At 53.5% G+C, this 24,821-nt stretch overlaps 1 protein-coding gene across 6 annotated transcripts in view; it reads left to right on the forward strand.

Annotated features, from left to right (window-relative positions):
* The window catches only part of MAPKBP1 (mitogen-activated protein kinase binding protein 1), a 51,153-nt gene that overhangs the window by 23,057 nt on the left and 3,275 nt on the right, over positions 1-24,821 (forward strand). For 2 of the 6 annotated variants that reach the window (XM_032417221.1, XM_032417222.1), the window contains 28 exons: positions 882-973; positions 11,364-11,426; positions 11,636-11,693; positions 12,422-12,592; positions 12,991-13,128; positions 13,406-13,588; positions 13,816-13,833; positions 14,160-14,320; positions 15,126-15,315; positions 15,896-16,042; positions 16,269-16,444; positions 17,227-17,318; positions 17,594-17,719; positions 18,087-18,157; positions 18,302-18,423; positions 18,706-18,781; positions 18,894-19,005; positions 19,183-19,246; positions 19,497-19,631; positions 19,840-19,976; positions 20,183-20,238; positions 21,569-21,805; positions 22,237-22,403; positions 22,647-22,792; positions 22,896-23,093; positions 23,263-23,347; positions 23,639-23,922; positions 24,138-24,734. In XM_032417221.1, coding sequence (XP_032273112.1) covers positions 882-973; positions 11,364-11,426; positions 11,636-11,693; positions 12,422-12,592; positions 12,991-13,128; positions 13,406-13,588; positions 13,816-13,833; positions 14,160-14,320; positions 15,126-15,315; positions 15,896-16,042; positions 16,269-16,444; positions 17,227-17,318; positions 17,594-17,719; positions 18,087-18,157; positions 18,302-18,423; positions 18,706-18,781; positions 18,894-19,005; positions 19,183-19,246; positions 19,497-19,631; positions 19,840-19,976; positions 20,183-20,238; positions 21,569-21,805; positions 22,237-22,403; positions 22,647-22,792; positions 22,896-23,093; positions 23,263-23,347; positions 23,639-23,922; positions 24,138-24,734 — 4,102 coding nt within the window. Of the gene's footprint in view, positions 1-151; positions 760-881; positions 974-11,363; positions 11,427-11,635; positions 11,694-12,421; positions 12,593-12,990; positions 13,129-13,405; positions 13,589-13,815; positions 13,834-14,159; positions 14,321-15,125; positions 15,316-15,895; positions 16,043-16,268; positions 16,445-17,226; positions 17,319-17,593; positions 17,720-18,086; positions 18,158-18,301; positions 18,424-18,705; positions 18,782-18,893; positions 19,006-19,182; positions 19,247-19,496; positions 19,632-19,839; positions 19,977-20,182; positions 20,239-21,568; positions 21,806-22,236; positions 22,404-22,646; positions 22,793-22,895; positions 23,094-23,262; positions 23,348-23,638; positions 23,923-24,137; positions 24,735-24,821 lie in introns of those variants that run through there. The other 4 variants (XM_032417220.1, XM_032417225.1, XM_032417223.1 and 1 more) reach the window with 4 other exon arrangements.

The following is a 24,821-nucleotide window of genomic DNA, read 5'->3' on the forward strand; positions in this document are numbered from 1 at the left end:
ACAAGCAAGATGTTCTGTTGCAGACGGTGAGGTGGAGTGAGAAGAGGTTCCAGGGCATTCTGAATCTCCCATGGGATCATCTAGCAGAAAGGCCAGTGAACTAATTTGAGGTTAGTTCAGTGTGCGCCGTAGGGCTGCGTCCAGTGTTGGGTAACACTATTGTTGGTGAGAGTGATGGTGAATGTTGCATGTGGCCATGTCCTCAGAATCTCTGAGCACTTTACACATGTTTCCCTTTCATCTCTGTGGGGGTGGGGCTTAATAATAATAATTAGAGTACTCTGAGCATCTGTGCTTGGCAAAACACAGCATTAAGCCATGTTTCTGTCTCCTGGGCTCATAGTCTGTATGAACTGGCACATGTTTGGGGTGGGTAGAGTTCTCTGATGGAGGGGAGGAACGTGATGGGAGGCAAAGATCAGAGATCTTATGAGTCACCTAATTAATACCTAACATTCCTCTGACTCTTGGTAGATCACAGTAGCCTTTCTTTCATACCTGCCAAGGCACGAAGATCAGTGACTTTCCCTGACTCTCAGAGACCCAAGAGGCCAGTCTGGGGACCCAAGGCTTTATCTTGTAAACGGAGCCTTCCTGGATTGGGGGAGTGCTTGTTCCTCTGTGGCCATGAGCCCAGCTTTAACTCTTCATTTTCTTTCCCAGGGTCCCCACAGATTGAGCCCTGTTAAAAGCCTGCAATGCACGCTGGCTTTTCCCCATGTGACCAAGGGACCTGTGGCCAGGACAGACCCTGGAGAAGTCAGTAGCCCTATTCTCCTGAAGAAAGTAGTCAGCATTTGCTAGATGGTCGTGGGTACCTTTAGCACCTCCTTCCCGACCCTGCTCTGTCCATATGTCACTTCTCTGTCTCCCTCTAACAGGTGACATTGGAGAAGGTGCTTGGAATAACAGTGTCTGGAGGCAGAGGACTTGCCTGTGACCCCCGATCGGGTTTAGTTGCCTACCCAGCAGGGTAAGTACATTGGAAGAAGGCTTATTGCATGGGAGTTTATAACCATGCTAAACCAGTTAGGGTGGGCAGGGATTTTTTGGTTTCTTCTGGGAGATATAGCCAGGTGAATGTTTTGGTACCATTTTTGTAAAGGAGATACAGGGCCAGGTCAAGGCTCTTTGTTGAATGCTGTACTTGTTGCCGTCTTGTCCTGTTCTTTTGGCCATCCACCCGTACATACTGATTCACACTTTATATTACACACAGTTCCCAACACCATCTTTAATATCTACCTTCTAGTCACTAAAAAACAGCTTTATTGAGATGTAACTCATGTACCACAAATTTGCCCATTTAAAATGTACAACTCAGTGTTTTTTAGCATATCCACAAAGTTGTGCAGCCATCACCATAGTCAATTTTCAAACATTTTCATCACCCAAGGAAGAAACCCCATACCCATTAACAGTTATTCCCTATTTCACCCTCAAGACCCCCAGCCCCAGGCAACCACTAATCCACTTTCTGTCTCTGTAGATTTACCTGCTCTGGACAGTTCATATAAGTGGAATCATTCCATATAAGTAGAATATTTGGCCTTCTGTGACTGGCTTTTTTCTTTTTCTTTTTTTTTTTTATTTATTAGAGAGAGAGAGAGACAGCTAGAGAGGGAACATGAGCAGGGACAGAGAGAGAGGGAGAAGCAGGCCTCCTGCCGAGCAGGGAGCCCGATGCGGGGCTCCGTCCCAGGACCCTGGGATCATGACCTGAGCGGAAGGCAGACGCTTAACGACTGAGCCACCCAGGCGCCCCTGTGACTGGCTTTTTTCACTGAGCATAATGTTTTTAATGTTCATACATGTCATGGCAGGTATCAGTACTTTGTTTCTTTTTATGGCCGAATGACATTCTATTGTATGGATGTCCCACACTTCATCTAGTCATCAGTTGATGGGCTTTTGGGTTGTTTCCACTTTTTGGCTATTTTTATGAAAAATACCAGGCGCCTGGGTGGCTCAGTCGGTTAAGGGTCTGCCTTTGGCTCAGGTCATGATCCCAGGGTCCCAGGATCGAGTCCCACATCAGGCTCCTTGCTCAGCGGAGTGTCTGCTTTTCCCTTTCCCTCTGCCCCTCCCCCCGCTCGTGCTCTCTCTCTCTCTCTCTCCCTCAAATAAATAAATAAATAAAATCTTTAAAAAAAAAAAAAAAGAAAGAAAAAAGAAAAAGAAAAACACCGCTCTGAACATTTGCCTACTGTTATCACTTGGAGAGATTTCAGTGCCATGGAAGAAAAGTAGGGATCTGGGGCTGGGGTTCCTCTGTCCCTTGCTGCCTTTTCGCTCCTCCGCTCCTGCAGATGAGAAACCCCCAGCCATAGCTTCTTTAGGCTTTTACAAAAGTGTTTCTTTGGGAGGCTTGGCGCCCTTGCTGCTTCTGGTTCTCTCTGTCAACCTGTGTACTTTGCTGCTGGTCACGGGAGCACAGGAATGGGAAGGCCCCCGCCCCTCTACCTTTCTTCCCCACTGTCAGCTAGGGAGTGCCCACTTTCCCAGTGTGAGTTCCACAGCAACTCTTGGAGTTTTTGTACCAGTATATGATTTTCTTAGTTTGATCATCCCATCAAAAATCTGCCTTTGTCAACAACTTATTCTGTGCCAGGCCCTTTGCTAAGCACTTTGCAAAGAGCAACCCTGTGAGGTTGGTACTATTATTATCCCATTTAGAGAAGGAAACTAAAAAAAAGAGAGGTTAAGCAGATTGCTCCAGGTCACACAGCTAGTAAGTGTCTGTATTGGAATTTTAACCCAAGTAGTCTGACTGCAAAGCTCTTAATCTTAAAATGGTGTGGAGTGGGGGAAGACCTGACTTTCTGCTGATTTTTGAAAGCTGCTTCTCGTGTTGCTGTCTACCTGGCATACAAATGAGAAGAGCCCAATTTATGAGCATCTCAGTCTATGCCAGGGAAACTTCTGCCCCTGGGTTCTGGGGCCGGTGCCTTTCCTGAGCGGCCCTTTGGCATCTGATGTCTGTGGTGGGGGTGCTGTAAGAGCTGCACCAGCCTTACTCTGCAGAAGCTGAGCTGGCCGCCTTCTTCCCCTCCAGAAGCCAAGTTGATGAATGACCTCTCTTGCTGGATACCCTGTGCAGCCGGCCTCAGGGGAATTCCTCTCGTGCCTGCCTCTGCCTGGGAAAGCCAGGTTCCTTCTTGTTGGAGGTGGGCCTGGGGCTGGATGTGAGATGGGCAGGACGGGCCTGGGCTGCTGCCTGGTATGTGCTGAGCCTAGTGTGCCTGCCCTAGGGATTGTAGAACCATGCTCCCCACCTCTTCCCCCCACGCCCCTGACCCCAGGCCTGGTGCTTCAAGGATGTGTGCTTCTGTGTGTGGGCAGGACCCAGCCTGGCACATGTGTCTGGGAGTCATTAGCCTTCCAGATGGTGTATGGAAGCTTCCCTTCTGTGATATCTAGTAGGTTTCCTCAGTGTGCTTGGCTCGGGCGAGCCCTGGGCGGTGACATGATCTACTCCCTGACCTTTTGATTTCCTAGGACTTCAAGTTCTCTCTTTGCAAATGGCCCCTTTTTCTGAGTATTTTCGTTTTGCTCTGTTCTAGAGGTCCCTGTTGTGCCTCTGGAGTGTCTGGGGGCCACCAAAGTCTATGTGAGCCAAGTAGGCTCTTTCCCTCCCTCCTTCTCTTCTTCTTTCCCTATCTGGTGATCCTAACCCCACCCCCACTCTCTAGTTCCTACTATGCTTGTTGCTCTCAGAGCGGCTCAGGTATCCTAGAAACAAGAAGAAAAACAAAGCTCAGAAAAGTCTCCCGGAGGCCTAGAGGCAAATATCAAACCAAAACAAAGTTTTCTGAAAGGAAATGAAACAGCTCCAAGAGGGTGGGGTAGAGGGGGATTGTGTCAAGCAGAGGTGGGTGAAGTCTCTGGGTAGAGACCCCTCAGTTTTAGTGGCTCCAGAGTTCCCCTTTTGCTGTTCTGTCCACAGAAAAGCCTACCCCTCACCTGTCACACTTTGAGCCCCCCTGCTCCAGGAGGCTAGGTGGTCCCCAGATAGCGTCTTCGAGGGGCTCAGTTTAGTTGAACATCCATAATTGACTTGGGCCCCTTTGCTGGTTGGCTTGGTAGAGGGCTCAGGTGCTGTAGAGCCCAGCACAGCCCCCATTGCCGCGGTGGGGCCAGTCCGTTCTGGGAGTGAGTCTCTCTTGATCCCCGTTGCCTAAATGTGGGCCTGGCCTGGGTGAATGCTCTGGGCAAAGCAGCTACTGGAGTGGGAGGTGCCCTATCCAGCAGCCCCGAGGAGACCTCTTGGTTGCTGTTAACTAGGGAGGAGGAAGGCAGACTCAGATTTCCTGAGAAGGCCCTCCCATTTACTCAGCCCATACTGGAAGTTATGCTGAGGTCCCCCAGCTCCAAAGCACTGGACAAGGTGTGAAACCACAGTCTCCCAACCTGAACTATGTTCTAGTGACAGCTGAGCTAAGGGAGCACAGAATTAGCTCCTTACGGTCTGTGGGCAAGCCCTGTGTGCCAGTTTGCCAGGGGGCGTGTGGGACTGTGGACACCGGGTGGGCCTGGGAGAAGATGCCTGCTTTGTGCCCTGGTGGATGGGAGTCATGTGCAGGGGTCCTTGCAAGTGTCGGTCCCCTCAGGGCCTGTCTTCTGGTTGCTCTGCAGGTTTCACACCTGAAACCGAGCCCCGTTAGTTCTTCCTCAGATGGTTTGGTCATAGATGCCTTCATTCATTTGTTCAGCAGGTATTTGTTGAAAACCTGCTCTGGACCAGGCACTGTTCTGGGCACAAGGTATATAGCATTGAGCAGGACAGGAAGGGTGACCATTTTTGGTGGGGTTTAGGTTCAAGAAGGGCAAGCAGACAATCAGCATGCCAGCCCATAAATGAGCAAGATAGTGTCAGAGATGGTAAGTGTTCTGAAGAAAGTAAAACCAAGTGACAGAAAGGAGAGTAAGTGAATAGCTGGCGGGGCGTGTGGCGGGGCCGGGGCCGGGGCGGGGGCTACTTTAGGATTGGGTCGTTAAGACGCAGGGGGAGGTCACATTCAGCTGATGTCTGAATGACCAAGAGGAAGGAACTCTTGAGGATCTGGACTCCAAAGTGGTCCAGGTGGAGGAAGCCTCAAGTGCAAAGGTGCCAGGGAGGGGAGGATTGGGTTCACTTGTTTGAGGGGGCTAAATGGTTGTCGTGGTGGCTAGAGCATAATGAGTGGGAGGACGGGGGCCCAGGCATTGCATTTTGACAGGGCTCGTAAGTCTTGCAGTGCACAGAGATTCACGTCTTGTCCCAGAAGGGAATGTGTGTAGAGTCGTCTGGGCAGAGAGAAGTGCACTGCTAGCTCTCCACTGGTACCCATGTTATTCTCTGTCTTCTCTCATGTTTTTGAGGAGGGATTTGTAAAATGCCCCAGAAACAGAAATGCCAGTGGGTCCTGTGACCTGGCCTAAGAGGATTACTTATTTGGAAGGTCCTGGATTGCAGGCATTTAAAGAGGACCACAACTGAGGATGCCTTAGGAAACATCCTTGACTCATTCTCTCTTAGAATAATTAAAGCTATATTTCATTCCCTTTTGGGAGTGAATCCAGAGGGATGGTTTATAATTCCACACCTGGGTTAGGATCCTAATGAGTCATTAGTGTCCAACAAGTCATGTATGGGATGCCACAGTTGGGGCTCCTGTTGTAACTGCGGGGCTCCTGTTGTAACTGCTGACCCCCTGGATCTCGCTTTCCTTGTTAGTGGTGGAGCAGAGTACCCTTCAAGAAGATGGCCAGGAGCACCATGCTGCTTACTCTGCACACTGTCTTCTTCAGTCCCCACAGCAATTCTGTGAGGTAGATTTTGTTCTTCCTGTTCTACAGATGAGGAAACAGATTCAGAGAAGTTAAGGAATGTGCCCAAGATCACACAGTATGCTAGCACACAGGTCTGCCTGGCCCCAGTTTTCTCGTTCCTTCCATCATCACACTGCCCTTAAGTGTCTGTGAGTCCTAAAAGCCTAAGGTAGGGGAGAACCGCGCACCTGCCCTAGGGCCCTAGTAGTTCTCAGTTCTGCTGATTGGGAGGTTCCTTGGCTTTGAGATCTGGTGGCTAGTGACTTAATAATTTATTCACTCATTCACAAATATTTATTGAGTGCCTATCTTCTAGGCCCTGGGGATGTAAACAAAACAGATAAAAATACCACCTACACAGAGCTGGCAATCTAGTGGTGAAGACAGATCTCCTCCCTGTCCAAAAGTGAATTCTATAGAATATAAAATGTGTGCTTTGGAGAAAGTATAAGCAATAAACAGTGAAAGGGAATAGGGAATGGGGGTACGGTATGGGGTTGTGATGTTAAATCGTGCTAGAGAGTGACATTTGAGCAAGGCTTGAAGGACCTCTTGTCCCTGTGTGAGTCACCTTCTGTTTTTACCTGGTCTGAAAGAAAGAGCATCCAAGGCACAGGGTCTCCGCTTGAACCTTCTGTGTCCTGCTTCCTGTATGTGCTGCTGTGTTCATTGCTCTTCCCACGCTTCTTTTGTTCCTGCCTTCTGGAGGATGGAGAGTGGTAGGAGGCAGATCCTGTGAGAATGCCGGGCTCTTGGTGATGGCAACAGGCCTGGACCTGTCTGGGAAAGGGGTGTGTTGAGGGCTTGGCCCTTCCTGGTTCAGAGGAGCTCCTGGGCAGTGGGCCCAGCACCTGGTACTGGCGTTCCACCACGTGACTCCCGGGCTGAGGCCCCGGGGGACCGAGAACTCACTGTCTCCCTGCACCCGCACCCTGGGGTTCTGAATTACGGGACTCAGCCGGTTGGGCCAGCCTAGCCCTTGTTGTGGATTGCAGCCAGCAGTACTGCAAGGACACACGTGCAGATGACTGCCTGTTGTCCTGGGTGACGTCAAGGGCCCGGGCGGCCAAGGCGGAGGGCCAAGGACATGCGGACTGCACCCCGCCCTCTGCTCCCCGGTAGACTGGGGAGCTTGCTCAGGGTCACAGAAGACTGACATGGCTCCCGCATCAGTGTCGCTGAGCTCTCTTCTCTTGGGAGGACCTCAGCTAGCGGGGCACAGGGGGAACCTTGGATGTCTGTGCCAAGTTCTGCCCTCACCTCGGCATCTGCATTATTGTCCCCACAAGTGGAGCTGTGACCAGGGGTTGGTTTCTTTCCTCCTCTTCCTCTATGTGGGGAGGTTTCCATATTTGAATAACTAAAAGTAAAAATTTCAGCTTAGAGGTCTGTCTCTGTGTGTGTTTCCCTCCTTTGCACGTTTCTCTCCTTTGCGTAACTCCTCCATGCCACACATGAGAATTTTCCAGGCTACGCTGGGGGTGTGTGTATATGGGGGGGGGGTGTCAGAGAAGGGAAGGATTGCCTCACAGCTAGTCATCTCCCTCTCTACACTGTAGTTTTACACACACACACTGCTCTCCTTCCTCCTCCCACCATGGAACTGCACTTACCAGGAGGAGGAAACAAGATGCTGTGGTCCAGCAAGACTGAGTGTTTTAAGCAGTCTGATGCATTGCTCTTTGAAAGTCATGAGGCTGCTTTGGGATGATGGGCTTAAAGGAAAACTCAAAAGCGTATCATAGAGCCCTCATCACCTACTTTTCCTGGATTTGGAATGTGGCCGGCTGGAGTATGTGTGGGGTCAGCTTGAGTCAGAGCAGCTTTCAGCCGAAGCCCTTTGCCATGGTTTTTGTGTAGTTGATCAGAAACTAGGTAACCTGTAACCACTCACCCTGGAAGTCACTGCTAGAGAGATGAGCCTGCAGAGACGGGCCTCCTCAGCAGATCGGCCCAGATAACAAGAAAGTTAGAAAACATCAGTTAGAAAACATGGTGGCAGACTGGTGTGTGTGTGTGTGTGTGTGTGTGTGTGTGTGTGTATGCTTTTTCACACACTGAAAAAAGTATTAAAATCTAAATATCTAAAACTATGAACTTGGAACTGTAACTGCTATAGTTTTCATCTGTCCTGTTCTGATTTCCAGAAATCCTGTAGCCCAAATCCTTTTCCCCTCAAAATGCCCCAGTCATCTTTCCCTCTTCTCATAGGCTCCCGGTCAAGCACCCTGCATGTTAGGTCAGTTGTGTTTCACGTCTCTCATCTCCAACTTCACTTTTCTCTTCTTTCCTCAACTTACTCCACTCCGCAGCCCTTAGAGCACTGCTTCTGGAACCCCGACTCTCTTTGGCTTTAGCTGAGTGGCCTTGAGCCAGTTACCTCACTGCTCTGATCTCGGGTCTCCATCTGTAAAGTGGGGATAATTGTACTAAGGGTCACAAGGTGCTGGAAGGATTAGCTAAAACCAGACATCTAGGCTGCTTGGCACAGTGCCTGCTACCTATACCTAGAAAGTGACAAATGGTAACTCTTATTACTGAGCCCCACTGTATGAAGAGCAGAGGACCGGTTATTAAAGGAACTGGAAGCCTTCATGTTTCGAGTTCACTGAAACTCTTGTGGGGTGCTTTCTACCTTAGCCAGGAGATGGCACTTCAATTTTCCTTCCGTGCCCCTGTGCTACTGTCCTAGACACTTGAGGTGGTTTCTCACTCCGCGTTCCCCCCATCCCTTCCTTTCTCCCTTCCAAGCTTGTCATCCCTTCAGTAAATGAAGATGCAGATACTTTCTTTTCTCAAGCTTAATGTAGCTCTCCTTTCCTGGCTGCCTCCCCAGAACAAAAAATAAAGCCTCCTTTGAAGTTTTTACCATTACTGAGGTCCTAACAGGACTTTCCTCCATTCTTTCAGAGGAAAAACCTGACACAGTCCCTTAGCACCTCGTTCCCCACTGCCAGGAGCCCCCTTGCAGCTTCCTTTCCATGCTTAAGGAGTAGTAATATTAAGATTTGCCATTTGTTTGGCTCCTACTGTGTGTCAGAAAAAAATCATTTAATCTTCACAGAAGCCCTAGGAGCTAGATCTGAGTGTTCATCCTTTATTATAGGTAAGTCAACATGCTTGTGCCCTACCCAGGGTCACAGAGCTGTCCATAGCAGAACAAGCCTCAAACCCTGGTCTCTGCCTCCGAAGCCCACAGCATCCCTACCGCCCCAACACTGCCTCTGAGGATCCAGATGTCCTCAGTCCCTCCTTCTATAGAAGACAGGTGGGGCATGGAGTAGGGAGAGCTGGGCCTACTGATGCCCCACAGGACCAAGCTAGTGGACCAGGGAAGGCACTCTCCCATTAAAATGGTTCTTGAACAACTGCAGTGGGCCAGCCTCTGCTAGGCACAGGAGACAAAGCAGTCAGCAGAACCAGACCCCGTTCCTGTTCTCGCGAAAGGCACATCAAAAATAAATGTAAAATTACAGCTGTGATAAATGTTACAAAAGATTGATATGTTGTGCTTGCTGTGAGAGCATATACTGAGGCCATTTGACCTGAGATCTGAAAGGGGACTAAAGATTAACTAGTTGGAAAAGGGAGAGAAGAATGTTCTAGATAAGGGAAACAGTTCCTGGAAAGGAGCATGGCAGGTTAAAGAGAGTGAAAGAATGTGGTTGGAGCATGGTTCAGGGTGAAGCTGGAGGGTGGGCAGGGGTCATACCACCCAGGCCTTCATGGGTACTTGAAGGAGTTTGGTTTTGGAAGCCCCCCAGGACTGATCTTGTGGGAGTGTTCCGATCAGATCAGACATGCATGTGTGTTTGATGTAAAGCACACCGGAAGTCAGGAGGCCTGGGAGGCCTGGCTCTGCTCTTTCTGGGACCTTTCTGAGCCTAGGCTTCCTCATCTCAAAATTCTGGAGGGTTGAACTAGGTGATTTTAAAGTCACCTAGCACGGTGCATTTTAATTCCTTCCCTCCTTCCTTCCAGCTTTAAGGTTTTATGAGTCTATCTGGAGGAATTAGGCTCCCTGTATCCTGGACTGCCCCTAACAGAAGCTGGGCAAGTGCGCATGGGTGTGTGTGTGTGTGTGTGTGTGTGTGTGTGTGTGTTCGGGAACGGGGAGGGAGAGTGATGGGGCACAGGGTTTCCAAGGCCATCTGACTTTTGTCATATGTGTAAGGGAAGCAGGACACTAGAAGCTGGTGTCAGGAGAGAAAGGAGATGAGAAAGGGGAACAAAGAAAGATGAGCAGATGGAGAGAGAAGGAGAAAGGAAACTGAGGACGGATTTGGGGAGGGGTTAGAGGAGGAGCTGTGACTCAGGAATTCCAAGGCTGTTTGTTGCCCAGCCCGGCCGTTCTGGGCGTACCTAGTGTACCTCAGAGATCCCTGGGTCCCCAGAGATTACCTGCGGAATGTGTATATTGAAAGGGTTTTTGGAGCCCAATATGCTAAGCGCTCACCAGCAGCTGTACTTGCCTTTGCTTCAAGCTTCTAGCCGGCAGTGGGTTTCCCATTAAACAAGGCTGGTCTGGGGGCTATCACCCTCTGCTCATTCCGTCCCCATCCCCTGACCTGGCGTAGCAGGTCCCACGCTTGCTCCTGTCAGTACTAATGAAGTGAGGCAGAAGGGGCCACGGGCCCAGGCCTGCTGACAGCCACGGAGACTAAGGGAGAACACTGCCTGGCTACAGCTTTGGGCTTCCTGCCTTGACTCCTACCACCTGGCCTCCTCACTGGAACTGCCTCTGGAAAGTCAATCTAAACCTGATCCTGTCCACCCTCGCTGCCTGGTTGGAGAGGGTCCTCCCACCCTTCTCTGCACAGCAGGCAGGCGGGCGGAGTCTCTGACTGTCTTCTGGCAGTCTGGAGGGCCCTTCTCGGGCTCTCTTGGGGCCAGGGACTCTCAGGGCGGGGCCCAGGAGTTCCAAGGCACTGAACAGGCCTCCCCAGGCCCTCTTGGGCTCTCTCTGCCCGTCCTCCTAGTCTTACTGAGCCTCCCTGCAGTTCAGGCCTCCTGCCTCCTACCCACTTCTCATCTGACACAGAGGGTGTGGGGTCGGCTCCTGCCAGGTACGCACGTGGGCACACACATGAGAGGCCTCACTCCTCCTTGGAGCACAAATGCTTGTCAGACATGTGGCTCCAGCTTGTGAACTGGCTGTACACCTGTGGCCTGCTTTGCTCAAATCACATGGACTCTTCCCTCCTGCACCCCTTCCTGGGCTCTGTGCAAGGGCTGTGGGGAGGCCTGCGTCCTCGCTGCCCTTTGTGGGTATGACCAGAGATGGTGCTGGTGCTTAGGGACCTGGTGGGATAGGCTTCCAGGGAGCCTTCGTCCTCAAGGGGCTGCAGAGATAGGCCCTGGTGGGTGGGGAAGGGAAGCAAGAAGAGTAGGTTGCCAGAAAGCAGTCAGTTGCCCTCGGTGGCAAGCAGAGCCCCTCTGAACTTGCTCTGTGCAGGTCCCTGTGCTGAGTGATCGGAATTCCCAGGTGGCCTGGGTGCTTGTGGGGGAGCCGTGGTTTGGTGCTAAGTCTGTTGTCTTACTTGTCTCCCCAGGTGTGTGGTCGTGCTGTTCAATCCCCGGAAACACAAACAGCACCACATCCTCAACAGTTCCAGGTAAATGGGTCTGGGCACTGAGGGAGCACCTCCTTTTCCTGGGAGCTGGGAGAAAGGCACTGTCTGGGGGCTTTGTGGCTCTGCAGACTGGGGCCTGGTTGGGCCACATGTAGGTTGGTGTCTGCTGATCTTGCCTTTTGAGGGGACTCTGAGGGAGCTGGGCTTAGGCCAGGCTGTCAGTGCCCCTCTGAGCCTGCCTCGTCCTGCAGGAAAACCATCACGGCCCTCGCCTTCTCCCCTGATGGCAAGTACTTGGTCACTGGAGAGGTGAGTGAGGAAAGTGAGCTGCAGTCCTCCGAGGAGGGTGGGAGGCCTGGCCTCAGCAGAGGGCTACAATCTTAGGCCTCCTTAGGGCTGCTGCCACTTTGGTTCCCTGGACAGATGCTAAATCCTAGTTTTTGCTCTACCTGAAAATAGTGGTTCTTAAGCTTCCGTGAGCACCGGAATCACCTGGATTGCTTGGTGAAGTAGACATTGTCAGGCCCGCCCCCAGGGTTTCTGATTCTGTAGGTGTGAGATGGGACTCCGAAACTGGCATTTCTTAAAGGTTCCCACATGCTCATTCTGCTGGCTGGGAGGCAGGCTGTGAAAAACCACTGCCTTAAAATGTTCCTGGTCCCCGGAGGCCCCCTGCTGGGCACATGAGGAACGCCTCTGTCTTCTCAGGCTGATGGAGGCGGAGGGGCAGAAATAGGCCTGAGTGGTCGTGGTTCTCAACCCTGGAGGCCCATCAGACTCACTCAAGGAGTGACACAGACATACTGAACAAAATCTGGGGCCATTTTCTCCCGGATAATCATTGTCGTCCTGAGATATTTTTGTTTGTTTGTTTTTGTTTTTAACCTTTGCCCCGTATAGCACTCTGCTCCTGACTCTTGGCCAAGGGTCATTGGAGAGATTGTATGTAGTAGCTGGGGAGGTAAGGGCCCCCACTCTGAAAGGCTCGGGGAGGCTGTATGCCTCTGCCCGCACTTCCAGTTCTTGCTTCCCTGCAGAGTGGGCACATGCCTGCCGTGCGCGTGTGGGACGTGGCTGAGCATAGCCAGGTGGCGGAGCTGCAGGAGCATAAGTATGGTGTGGCTTGCGTGGCCTTCTCCCCAAGCGCCAAGTACATTGTCTCCGTGGGCTACCAGCATGACATGATCGTCAACGTCTGGGCCTGGAAGGTGAGTGGACTGGGTGGGCTGGCCTGACAGCCTCATGGGGGGTTCACGGGCCAGTTGGGGAGCCCGGAGACTGCTGATCTGAGCCCCTTCCCTCCACTCTGCTGATCTCAGTCTCATGCTAGAAGATAGCCTGAAGCAGAAAAAAGTAACTGTGTAGCTACATGTGTTGGTAGAAAGGGGCTAGCTTTATGCCTTTGAGGGCCTCCAGCGGAAATGAATCTCTTCGACTCCTCTAGAAAGAAATTCTTCTCTCTCCCTTCTTTTTCTGACCAAAAAATCTTGGAAAGGAACATTTGTTAAAGTACAAGTCCTATCCAACCCCTCCTCCATCCTCTGAGCCTCTTTCTTCCTAGCCCCAAGGGGCAGAATTTTGATTCTTCCTTTGGCTTTCCCTCCAGAAAAACATTGTGGTGGCCTCCAATAAGGTGTCCAGTCGGGTGACAGCGGTGTCCTTCTCTGAAGATTGCAGCTACTTCGTCACTGCAGGCAATCGGCACATCAAATTCTGGTACCTCGATGACAGTAAGACCTCAAAGGTGAGCGGCTGCGGCTGGAAGTGGCCCCGGGGTCAGAGCCTGCTCAGCCCTCCCTAGGAGACCCCGTTCCACTTGGGCCGCCCTTTGCTCACTCAGCAGCCGTACAGAAGTTCCGGGTGATCCGGATGCTGTCTGGGCCGAGGAGGAGTCTCAGAGAGCGAGGGGGGCCTTGCTGCTTCTCCTCCCTCCCCGTAGGGCCTCGTTTGCAGGGGCAGGCTCCGGGGTGGGGGGGGGGGGGGGGTGGGGGATGGGTGACAGGAGCGGTGCATCTCCACAGGTGAACACCACTGTGCCTCTGCTGGGCCGCTCGGGGCTGCTGGGAGAGCTGCGCAACAACCTGTTCACTGACGTGGCCTGTGGCCGAGGGAAGAAGGCCGACAGCACCTTCTGCATCACGTCCTCAGGGCTGCTGTGCGAGTTCAGCGACAGGAGGCTTCTGGATAAGTGGGTGGAGCTGAGAGTAAGCACCTCTGTCCCCATGGGTAGGGGCTGGCCGCCCATGTGTCAGCTCAGGGGAGATCTGCTGCCTCTGGCTCTGTGGCAGGGGCTAGGCCCTCATGCGTGCAGGAGAGAGGAGCCTGGGGAGCCACAGCTTGGCCTCGTTCCAGCCCACGGAGATCTGTGTAACTCCCTCCTCTCTGCTTTCTCTTTCCACCTTTCTTTCCCCTGCTTCCCTCTTGTGCTCAGAATACAGACAGCTTCACAGTAAGTGGTGCCTAGACCCTCCTGTCTTTCTCATGCTGTTTCTTTCTCTCTGCTGGGCTTTTCCTACTTTGTCCTCTTGGTCAAAACCTCTTGTGCCTTAGAAGGGTCCCCGGCTCCCATCCCCCAATTGCACGTGGCTGTGGGCCCTCTGGCCACCTGCTGCTGGAGGGAGGGGCATCTCCAGATAACAGCTGAGGGGCTCAGGCCAGAGCAGCTGGGCAGCTTTCCCCTCGCCTCTGCCTTGGCTGGGATCTCCTCTTGGCAGGCGACTGTTGAGGAGGGGTTGGGCAGGGGACCCTTGCTGACCCAAGCCCCTCTGCCTGCAGACCACTGTGGCCCACTGCATCTCTGTGAGCCAAGACTACATCTTCTGTGGCTGTGCCGATGGCACCGTGCGCCTCTTCAACCCTTCTAACCTGCACTTCCTCAGCACACTGCCCAGGCCCCATGCCCTGGGGACAGACATTGCCAGTGTCACTGAGGCCAGGTGAGCTCTTTGGGCCCCCTGCCTCCACCCAGAGCCTCCCTCTGCACCCAGCCTTCCCTGGCTGTGCTTCAGGGAACAAAGTGAAGAGTGTATCTGCCCCAATGAAGGCCAGGAAACACCTCTGTAGAGCTACAGATTTGGGTTTATCAGTACTGGTTGCCACCAAGGAGACCGCACACCATGGGAAAGCAGGGAGTGTCTCAGGAGGGGGGTTAGGCAGGGCTTAGTGTAAGATTTGGGCTTGTAGTGGATGATTTTAGGGATGGTTCAAGGGATTGAAGTTTTGCTCCAGTTAGATGCTGTCAGGAAGTAGGGGTAGTTGCCCAGTGGGACATCTTCATAATTTTTATCTACAAGGTGGAAGGGAAGGTATGGGGCTAACACTGTAATTGGTAAAGCAGTGGTCAGTCACCACAGATGGGACTGGAAACGTTTGGTCACGTTTGTGGTTGGCACAGTGCTGTGCGTTCATCTGTGCTCTCAGACACGGTTATAGAGGGGTCTTGTTTTTGTTTCCCTCTGTCACGGCCACAGAGTTCCCTTGTCTGACTGTGGCGTACCGTGACATTGGTTGTGTTCCTCATGAGAACTTGATGGTCTGACAACCGGTGCTGGGTCAGCTCCGGCTGACAGCTGTCAGACGCTGCTTTTTCCTTTCTCAAGCAGCTACCCCCTGCAGGTCTGGAGAGGGTTCCCCATGCTCGTTCCGCTTCTTCCTTTGTGGTTTGGCTTCTGTTTTCATTCTTTTTAATCCTTCATTTTATCAGCTCTCCACTCACTTTTTACCCTGTCCTCTTCCCCACAGTCGCCTCTTCTCTGGAGGGGCCAATGCCAAGTATCCAGACACCATTGCCTTGACCTTTGATCCTACGAATCAGTGGCTGTCTTGTGTATACAACGACCACAGCATTTATGTTTGGGATGTGAGGGACCCCAAGAAAGTGGGCAAGGTGTACTCGGCTCTGTATCATTCCTCCTGCGTCTGGAGTGTGGAGGTATGTGGGCTGGGCTGGCCTTGGACTGGCCAGGTTTGCTGGGGTACCCTTGTGAGGCGGGAAGTGGGAATCCCTGAGTATAAAGTTATATTCCTGCTGCCTTCTTGTTTCTCCAGCAGCATCCCTGTGTATCCACATATCTTCAGATGGGTCCCGAGGATTGAGCTTGAATTTAGAGCTTATATATCTCAGGCTTCTTCCGTTGTGCCCCTGTCTGTCCTTAGCTTTGCCTCATCCTGGGCTGGGTGATCTTGGACAAGTTACTGAACTTGACTCAACCTCAGTTTCCTGAACTGTAAATTGATGCACCCGATTTATCTAGTTGTCCTAAGAATTAAATGAAACGATATAAGTGGGAGACATGGAAGAATGCCTGGAACATAATAGGAGCTTGGTTAAGGTGTTTGCCCATAGCGATTATAGAGAGTATCTAATAGTTATGGCTTGCTTACTATGTGACAAACTCTGGGCTAAGTCCCGGCCAGCAATCTCTCTTTAATCTCATTCCCTTCTATCTCCTTGGGCAGGGAAAGGACTGCCCCCTAACTAGAGATCTGACTTTGTTCCCTCTGCCCCTCAGGTCTACCCTGAAGTGAAGGACAGTAACCAGGCCTGCCTGCCCCCAAGTTCCTTTATCACCTGTTCCTCAGACAATACCATCCGCCTGTGGAACACGGAGAGCTCCGGGGTGCATGGCTCCACACTGCACCGAAACATCCTCAGCAATGTGAGCCCTGAGGTCATAGGGCACCCCCTCCATGCTTAGTCCTCCCCTCCCCCCCAGCCTTCACGCCTCCCTCTCAGGAACCGGGTCCCCAGATTTTGATCTTTCAGCTCTGATTTGGCCGGGCTCCTTGAGCCAGGGGTTTATCTTGTCCAGCATTCCTCTCCCCTTGCAGCTGTACTGGGTTAGGCCTGCCTTATCCACCTCCTCTCCTGACCTGCTCCATTAGGACCTCATTAAGATCATCTATGTGGATGGGAACACTCAGGCCCTGCTGGACACAGAGCTGCCCGGAGGAGACAAAGCCGATGGGTCCCTGATGGATCCCCGTGTGGGCATCCGCTCTGTGTGTATCAGCCCCAACGGACAGCATCTAGCTTCTGGGGACCGTGTAGGCACGCTTAGGTAATGCCAGGCCTGGGGTGGTACCGACTGCCTCCCACAGCGCAGGCTGGGGGAGTTAGGTCCCGAAGGACAGAGCTTGAGAAAATGGGCTCAAAAAGATTGGGGAACAAGATGTCTATATACAAGGGGAAAGATAATAACCTTACAATGAAGAAACCCAGCAGAAACCATCCTAACCAAGTGATTAAGCTTAACAGCCTCATATCAGCATCGTGAAGCCTGTAATATGATGCACTAAGAAGCCACATAGCATGGTTTCTGTGGTATTCTTGCCAAAAATGGATTAACTCAGTCCAGTCATGGGAAAAAGGCAGGCAGACTCAAACTGAGGTACAGAGGACAGAGTAATCAATACTCTTCTAAAGAGTATTGGAGAGTGCTCAGTACTCCTCAAAAGCATCAAGGTCATGAAAGATAAGGAAAGACTGAAGAACTGTCACCAACTACAGGAGACTAAGGAGTAATAACAACTAAGTGCAATTTGGACTCTTGATAGGATCCTGGATCCAGAAAAAAGATATTGTGGAAAAACTGGTGGAATTAAACTAAAATCTTGAATTAGTAGTATAGTACCAACGTAAATTTCCCGATTCTGGTATTTGAAGTGTTAACATGGAAAATCCCTGTACTCATCGCCACTTTTCTCTAAGCCTAAAAGTTCAAAAATAAATAAAAATTTAATTTTAAAAACAGGCCTGGGGGGAAGATATAGCAGAGAACGGAGGGTGAGTCTCTCCTCCCATAGCCTGGCAGTGACGTCCTCCCTCTCCTCATCTTTGCAGGGTGCACGAGCTGCAGTCCCTGAGTGAGATGCTGAAGGTGGAGGCCCATGACTCAGAGATTCTCTGCTTGGAGTACTCTAAGCCGGACACGGGTAAGAAGGATGCCTGGTATCTGGCCCGGAGTGGCCCAGGGCTCCCCCAGTCCTGCTAGTGCCACTTGCATCTATCCTGGCTCCCTGGGGTGTGGGACCGAACGCCATTTGAAGCATTTGGTGTCTTCGCAGGTTTAGCGGAGGACAGCTCCATTCCTGCTCTGTGGTTCACTTGGCTTAGGGTTATGGGACTCGGTTCCTGCGGGCCTTTTGCCGGGCCCAGATGGGGGCCTGCTCTGGGCACTCATGGGCTGATGGAGTTCTTTGAACGCCAGGTCTGAAGCTGCTGGCATCAGCGAGCCGGGACCGGCTCATCCATGTGTTAGATGCTGGCCGGGAGTACAGCCTGCAGCAGACGTTGGACGAGCACTCATCCTCCATCACTGCCGTCAAGTTTGCAGGTGGGGGCAGGGCAATTGAGACACATCTTGCCATCTACCAGCAACATCCTCCACCCCCACCCCGACTGTCACCAGCCTCCTGCCTCCATGAGAAGGGTGTGCCAGTCACAGGGGTGTGTTGGACAGCAGCTGGGAGGCCTGGGGCCAGATGGGAAGGCAGGTAGAATGTAGACTCTCTGTCTAGGGGACCCTGAGCCAACCAGGTTGGCTGAGGATAGAGAGAATGGCAAGCTTAGGTTTGGAGGGAAGCGACCTGATTTAATTGGTTGTCTGGGTCACGTAGAGAGCTCAGTAGTGGGGTAGTAGAGGAGGGACTGGCCACTTGTGGTGAGAGCAGTGGGAATAGCTAGGCCCCCCTCTTCCATAGCCAGCGATGGGCAAGTCCGCATGATCAGCTGTGGAGCAGACAAGAGCATTTACTTCCGCACTGCACAGAAGGTGAGGGTATGGGGCTTCCCTGAATGGGGCAGGGGTTGGGGGGTGTGGGTTTCTACCGTTCCCCCAGCTGAGGTTGTAAGAGGTGAAGGGAGGTGAAAGCAGGGTTTTCTGGGCCTGGTGGAGCCACATACTCTACCCCTGCAGTCTGGAGATGGAGTCCAGTTTACACGGACACACCACGTGGTACGGAAGACGACCCTCTATGACATGGATGTGGAGCCCAGCTGGAAGTACACGGCTATTGGCTGCCAGGACCGAAATATTCGGTGGGCATCCCCTTCTCAAACCGTATGACCACATTCCTTCAAGCCCGAGGGGGTCAGCTCTTGGCAGCTCTCTCCCCACTTTTGTCTTTTTGTCCAGGACTTTGTGGCCCCCCTTGAGCCTATAGAATGAGCACTTTGCCGTACCCAAGAGGCGGTAGCCCCTTTGGTGTTGGGGAGTGGCTCCCAGAGAGAACAGGGTTGGGACTGAACGCTGGGGTCTCTGCCACCCAGCTGTGCTTGATCACGGCCTCCTCACGTGAACAAGAGCATGTTTCTTCACAGGATCTTTAACATCAGCAGTGGGAAGCAGAAGAAGCTGTTTAAAGGGTCACAGGGTGAGGATGGCACTCTGATTAAGGTAAGGGCCCAGGAGGATGGGCCCTGGGCCAGAGAAAGGGAGCACTGGGGTACTAGGTGGAAAGGGACTGGTGCTTCCCTTGTCCTCTGCCAGCTATGTGTCCACTCCTCAGGTGCAGACAGACCCCTCAGGGATCTACATAGCCACCAGCTGTTCTGACAAGAACCTCTCCATTTTTGACTTCTCCTCAGGCGAGTGCGTGGCCACCATGTTTGGCCACTCAGGTGAGTGTTGCCCCAGTACTGTACTGCTGGAACTTTGCTCTTTCTTCCTTTAGTTTCTTGGGACCTAGCAGAGCTGCCTGCCCCTCCCTTCCGACCAACATCCACCTCCACTGTTGGGACAGAAGCTTGGTTGGGACTTCAGGGTGGTTCATAGGTTGTGTGCTTTCTTCCTCGCAGAGATTGTCACTGGCATGAAGTTTAGTAATGACTGCAAACATCTCATCTCAGTGTCAGGGGACAGGTGAGCAGAAGCCAGCTTCCCTGAGACACAGATTTTTCCTCTGTGACACACACACCCTGCCCCCTCCTCTCTCTTCACATCAGTGATATCTCTGGGAAATAGGGCTAAGCAGGGGTATTTCTAGGGCCTGACGTGTCACTAGAGGGTGGCTCTGGTCTTCTTGCCAGCCCATGGAGAAGGGGAACTAGTGGGGTTCCACCCCAGAGTCCTACCTTACCTCTCCCTCACCCAACTCTGTGGCTGTACCCAGCTGTATATTTGTATGGCGCCTGAGCTCTGAGATGACTATCAGCATGAGGCAGCGTCTGGCTGAGCTGCGCCAGCGTCAGCGAGGGGGCAAGCAGCAAGGATCGTCTTCTCCCCAGAGGGCTGCAGGACCCAACCGGTGAGAAAAGAGTCTGGATACGGGCTAGCGGTAGGTGGGCATCCAGACTGCTCGCTGTCTCAGTGCTCCTCCTTTTTGCTCTGCACCTGCCATTCACCTATACCTCCTGGATCCCCCAACACCTGTTTCTTACCTGAAGACCCATGAAGTTTGGCCTCTTCCTGCATTGAATCTCCTCTTCCCATGACCTTCCTTGTCTTGGACTCAGGCACGAGGCCCCATCGATGCTGTCTCCTGGACCAGCTCTGTCATCAGACAGTGACAAGGAGGGAGAAGATGAGGGCACTGAAGAGGAAGAACTTCCAGCTCTGCCCATCCTTGCCAAGGGTACCAAGAAGGAGCCAGGTGTGTGGAAGTCTGGAGCAGGGCCAGACAGGCACCAGTTGGCACAGTGGCTAGATATGCCCTTTCTGGGACAGGGGGTGAGAACAGGGTGAGCCGAGGAAGCCAGAGCATCTCTATGGCCACACAAGGGTATGGGCTGGTGCGGGGTCAGGGAGCTGGGTGGGTGGGCAGGAGACACTGTCTCTGACTGCCTGTCTCTTGTCTAGCCTCAGTGCCTGGCCCAGGCCTGCCCCGAAGCCTGTCCCACTGGGAGATGAGTCGGGTGAGTCACCATCATTAAAAATGGCCTTCCGAGGTTACAAGGAGTGGAGGAAGGTGGAAGCAGGGCTCTCTGGGCCTGCCCACGTGCTGCACCCCTTGTGTCCAAGGCAGGGCCTTGTGGGAGAGTTTGAACAGCTTGGCTGGTCCCAGGTTAGGGATGATGAAGCCCAGGGGTCTCCCTCCTGCAGGCCAGGTGGGGTGGCCTGCAAGGTCTAGTCACCACTAGAAGAAGCGCTCCACTAGTTCAGCTGCCTGGGGGCCTGGGGGTAAGTGTGAACAAAGAACAGGTTGAGGTGGGGAGTAGACAAGGGGTGTCTGAGCCAAACAGAGCTGAAGTTCAAGGTGTGCCTGGGTGGCTCAGTCGGTTAAGCGTCCGACTCTTGGTTTCAGCTTAGGTCATGATCTCAGTGTCGTGGGATCGAGCCCTGAGGGCCCCGGCGTTGGGCCCCACTTAGGGCTCCATGCTCAGAGGAGAGTTTGCTTGTCCCTCTCCCTCCCCCACTGCACCCCCCTTGTGTCCATGTGCCTGTGTGCAAGCTCTCTCCAAATAAATGAACAATAACAAATAAAATTTAAGAAAAAAAAAAGAACTGAAGTTCAAGAACATCAAAGGTTCAAAGAGTAGGCACCTGGAGAAACTGTAGTTCTAAAGACTCCGGGTTAGGAGGTAAGGCCAGAACTTCCAGAGCAGTTATTTAGAGGGACGGGGCCGTGAGAGGACCGGTAACTGGGCGGCTACTTCAGGGCAGCCAGAAGCAGGGTCAAGGCTTTCTGAGCAAGCCCGACAGCAGCCCCGCCCTCGCTCGTGCCACATCAAGACTGGCTTCATTGTCAGTGGCAGCTCCATGGAATGATGGTGGCGTGGTGCCTCTCGTGCCTTCTGACCAGCCCAGGGGCTCAAGGCTGGACTATTTGTCCTTGGTGCTCTGAATGGACTTGGGGCTAACCTCAGAGTAAGGGACTTTTTAGAGATCACCAGCTCCAAGGTGCCCAGGCTGAGACTAGAAGGCTGAGACTAGAAGGTCTAAGACAAGATGTAGAGTGAAGCTAAGAGCGTGAACTCAGGAGCCAGACTACTTGAGTTGTAACCTGCAGGCAGGCCACTTACTGTCCGTGGGGCTAGGTAAGTTACTTAAGCCCACTGTGCTTCAGTTTTCCCATATGTAAAAATGGGGATAATAATAATACCTACTTCATAAGGTTGTTGTGGGGATTGAGTGAGTGAACACCTGTATGTAAAGTGGATGGCACACAGTAAGTGCTATGTGAGTGTTTGCTAATACTGTTGTATAGTGGTTGTGACCCCCTCCCCAACCCCTGCCTCACACCAGGCACAGGAGACGGTGGAGTTCCTGGCCCCAGCCCCTGCAGCCAACCAAGGACCCAGAAGAAGGGGCCGCTGGGCCCAGCCAGGTGTGGAGCTGAGTGTCCGCTCCATGCTGGACCTGCGGCAGCTAGAGACACTGGTCCCAGGCCCTCGAGGTGCTAGCCAAGACTTGCTGGCCATGACCCCATCTTGCCCTGGGAAGCATGGTCAGCAGGCCCCTGAGACCTCACATGCTAGCCAGGTGAGCCAGCTTTCTCCCAGCAACCTAGAGATCTCCAAGCAGCCGTAGCCAGCCGTGTGCCGACAGCTGGGGCCTGAGGACTTGGCCAGCTGTGCTTGCTCTGCCCCTGTGGCACATGGGTAACCTGGATTGCAAAGGTTCAAGCTGGGCTAAGCTGTATGGTCTGCTGATTGGGGTGGTACCCTTTGTCCTGGGCCAGGTTTCTTAAAGGGCTCATGGTATTAAGTGGTGGCTGGAGATTGGCAGCCTGGAGTATGACAGAATATCATTATTCCAGAAACTCAAGAACCTTAACTGGAGTTCTCCTCAGAGTTGGAATATTCAGCTTCCCCCAGAACTGATGCACACCAGATCCTTGCCTACCTCCACCTCTTTTCCCAGACCCTCTCTCACATCAACAACCTCAGTAACGCCCCTTTGTGTGTTCCCAGAACGAAAAGCCCCCTCGGCCTCAGGCTTCCCAACCCTGTTCCTGTCCCCACATTATTCGATTGTTGTCCCAAGAGGAAGGGGTCTTTGCCCAAGATCTGGAGCCTGCACCCATCGAAGATGGTATTGTCTACCCGGAGCCGAGTGACAGCCCCATCCTGGATACCAGGCAAGGGTCCTTCCCTCACCAGACCTCAGGGGCCATGCAGTCTTCCTTTCCCAGGCTTCCCTTCCCTGAGTGTTCTTTAGTTAGGGGAGGGCTGGCCCAGATTCCTCAGGGCTTGCCCGCCACTTTGTCCCTGCTTCATCCCCAGTCCCACTCACAGGTCGGGGAGAAGGAAGCCAGGTGTCGTGGTAGGGCTGCTCACCCCTACTAACTGCCTCTTCTTTCCCCTGCTGGCCTTCCTGGAAGTGAGTTCCAGGTGCAGGCTCCAGCCCGAGGGGCCCTGGGAAGAGTGTATCCAGGCAGCAGGGGCTCCGAGAAGCACAGTCCTGACAGTGCGTGCTCTGTGGATTATAGTAGCAGCCGCCTTTCCAGCCCTGAGCACCCCAACGAAGGTGAGGCTGCGGCTTTGAGGGAGGTCAGTGGACTGAGGTGGGAGTGGAGGCTCTGGCGATGGGTGGGTGCAGCATGATGCTTCTCTCCCCTCCCCACATCCAGACTCTGAGAGCACGGAGCCCCTGAGTGTGGATGGCATTTCCTCAGACCTTGAAGAGCCAGCCGAGGGTGATGAGGAAGAGGAGGAAGAAGAGGGAGGCACTGGTGCCTATGGGCTGCAGGAAGGCAGTCCCCATACCCCAGACCAGGAGCAGTTTCTAAAACAGCACTTTGAGACTCTGGCCAATGGGGCTGCTCCAGGTGTGGTGAGAGGGCCAGTATGTGGTCACTATAGTCTGCCCTTCTTCCCTCCTTGCCTGGCTGAGAGGGAGGGTCCAAGGGCAGGCCATGCCCTGGGGTTACCTTCGGAGGGGGGGCAGAATCTGGGGCGAGGGCTGGCTTCGATTCATGATTTCTGTCACCTTGGTAGGGGGCCCAGTCCGGGTACCAGAGAGGACAGAGTCTCGGAGCATCTCTTCACGATTCCTGTTGCAAGTGCAGACCCCCCCGCTCAGGTACCTCCCCCACAGCAGCTCTCACTCTCCTACAAGGAGCTGTGGCTCACTTGACTTCCCAGCGCTCCCCAAAGAGCCCTTGAGGTGGCAGGCCATCCTCCTCTCTCCAAGGTTGCCGTCTTCCCACGCTGAACAGCGTTCTGCACTCCCAAGTTTTGGGACAGCCGGCCTGCTGGCTTTGTGCCTGCCCTTCTCGCCCAGAGCTTCTGGTTCTGTGAGAGCTTCTCCCCGTCTTGGCAGGGAGGACTCCTAAGCCTTCTCTGGGCCTTCTTCCACATTTCCTCCCTGTAGGGAACTGTCTCCGTCTTCCTCAAGCCTGGCGCTGACATCGAGACCAGTCCAGACGCGGCCGGCTTCGGGTGAGCAGCCGAGAGGCAGTGGTGCCAGTCCTCCAGGAGCACCCCCGGAGGCAGAGCGCTCCCCTGGCAATGCTGGCCCCCAGCAGGCAGTCCCTGTGCTTTTGCCACGACGCCGTCTCAACCCTGACAGCAGCTGGGCTCCCAAGAGAGTGGCTGCAGCCAGCACCTTAGGTGGACTCCAGAAAGCCCAGTCTGTGCAGAGTCTGGTGCCGCAGGGTGAGGAGCCTGGTGGGCTCAACTCCAGGGTGCGGGGAGTATGGAGGGCATGCGCATGCTAGAGGAAGGAGGGCCTGATTTAGCCCTGACGTGTCACAGTGCTTGCCACTGGGTGTCCCTTAGTGGGTATGGGCAGGGCACCGCAACTTCTAGGGAGCTAGTGCCTGGGAAGCCTTCCTCACCACCTGACCTGTGTCTCTCTGTCTTCTCGGCAGATGAGGCCCCTCCACCAGGCCCATTGCTCTTACGGGAGATGGAGGCCCAGGAGGGCCTGCGCTCCCTGCCACACGCTGATCGCCGTCTGTCTCGGCCTCAGTCCTACCAGAACCCCACCACCAGTTCCATGGCCAAGATTTCCCGCAGCATCTCTGTTGGGGAGAATTTGGGCCTGGCGGCCGAACCTCAGGCTCCTGCTCCCATTCGGGTCTCACCGCTCAGCAAGCTAGCCCTGCCCAGCCGGGCTCACCTGGTTCTGGACATCCCAAAGCCACTGCCCGATCGTCCTACCCTGGCCACATTCTCACCTGTTACCAAGGGCAGGGCCCCTGGTGAGGCAGAACAGCCTGGCTCCCCAGTGGGCCTAGGAAAGGCTCACAGTACATCTGAGAGGCGGGCCTGTTTGGGGGAGGGTGCCCCTCCCAAGCCTAGGACAGAGTGCCAGGCTCAGCCTGGGCCCAGCAGCCCCTGTGCCCAGCAACTGCCGGTCAGCAGCCTCCTCCGAGGCCCTGAGAACTTGCAGCCCCTGTCCCCCGAGAAGACTCCCAGCCCCATGGAATGCATCAGGCCAGGGGCAGCCCTGAGCCAGGACTCAGGTGTGCACAGCTCCCCAGCTCTCATCTCCTGCCCCATCCTCTTTCTCCTGTCTCTGTTGTCTGCACTCTGGCTCCATCCCATTTCTG

This window comes from Phoca vitulina, unplaced genomic scaffold (genome assembly GCF_004348235.1).
Source record: "Phoca vitulina isolate PV1807 unplaced genomic scaffold, GSC_HSeal_1.0 scaffold20, whole genome shotgun sequence".
In the NCBI taxonomy this organism is placed as follows: domain Eukaryota; kingdom Metazoa; phylum Chordata; class Mammalia; order Carnivora; family Phocidae; genus Phoca; species Phoca vitulina.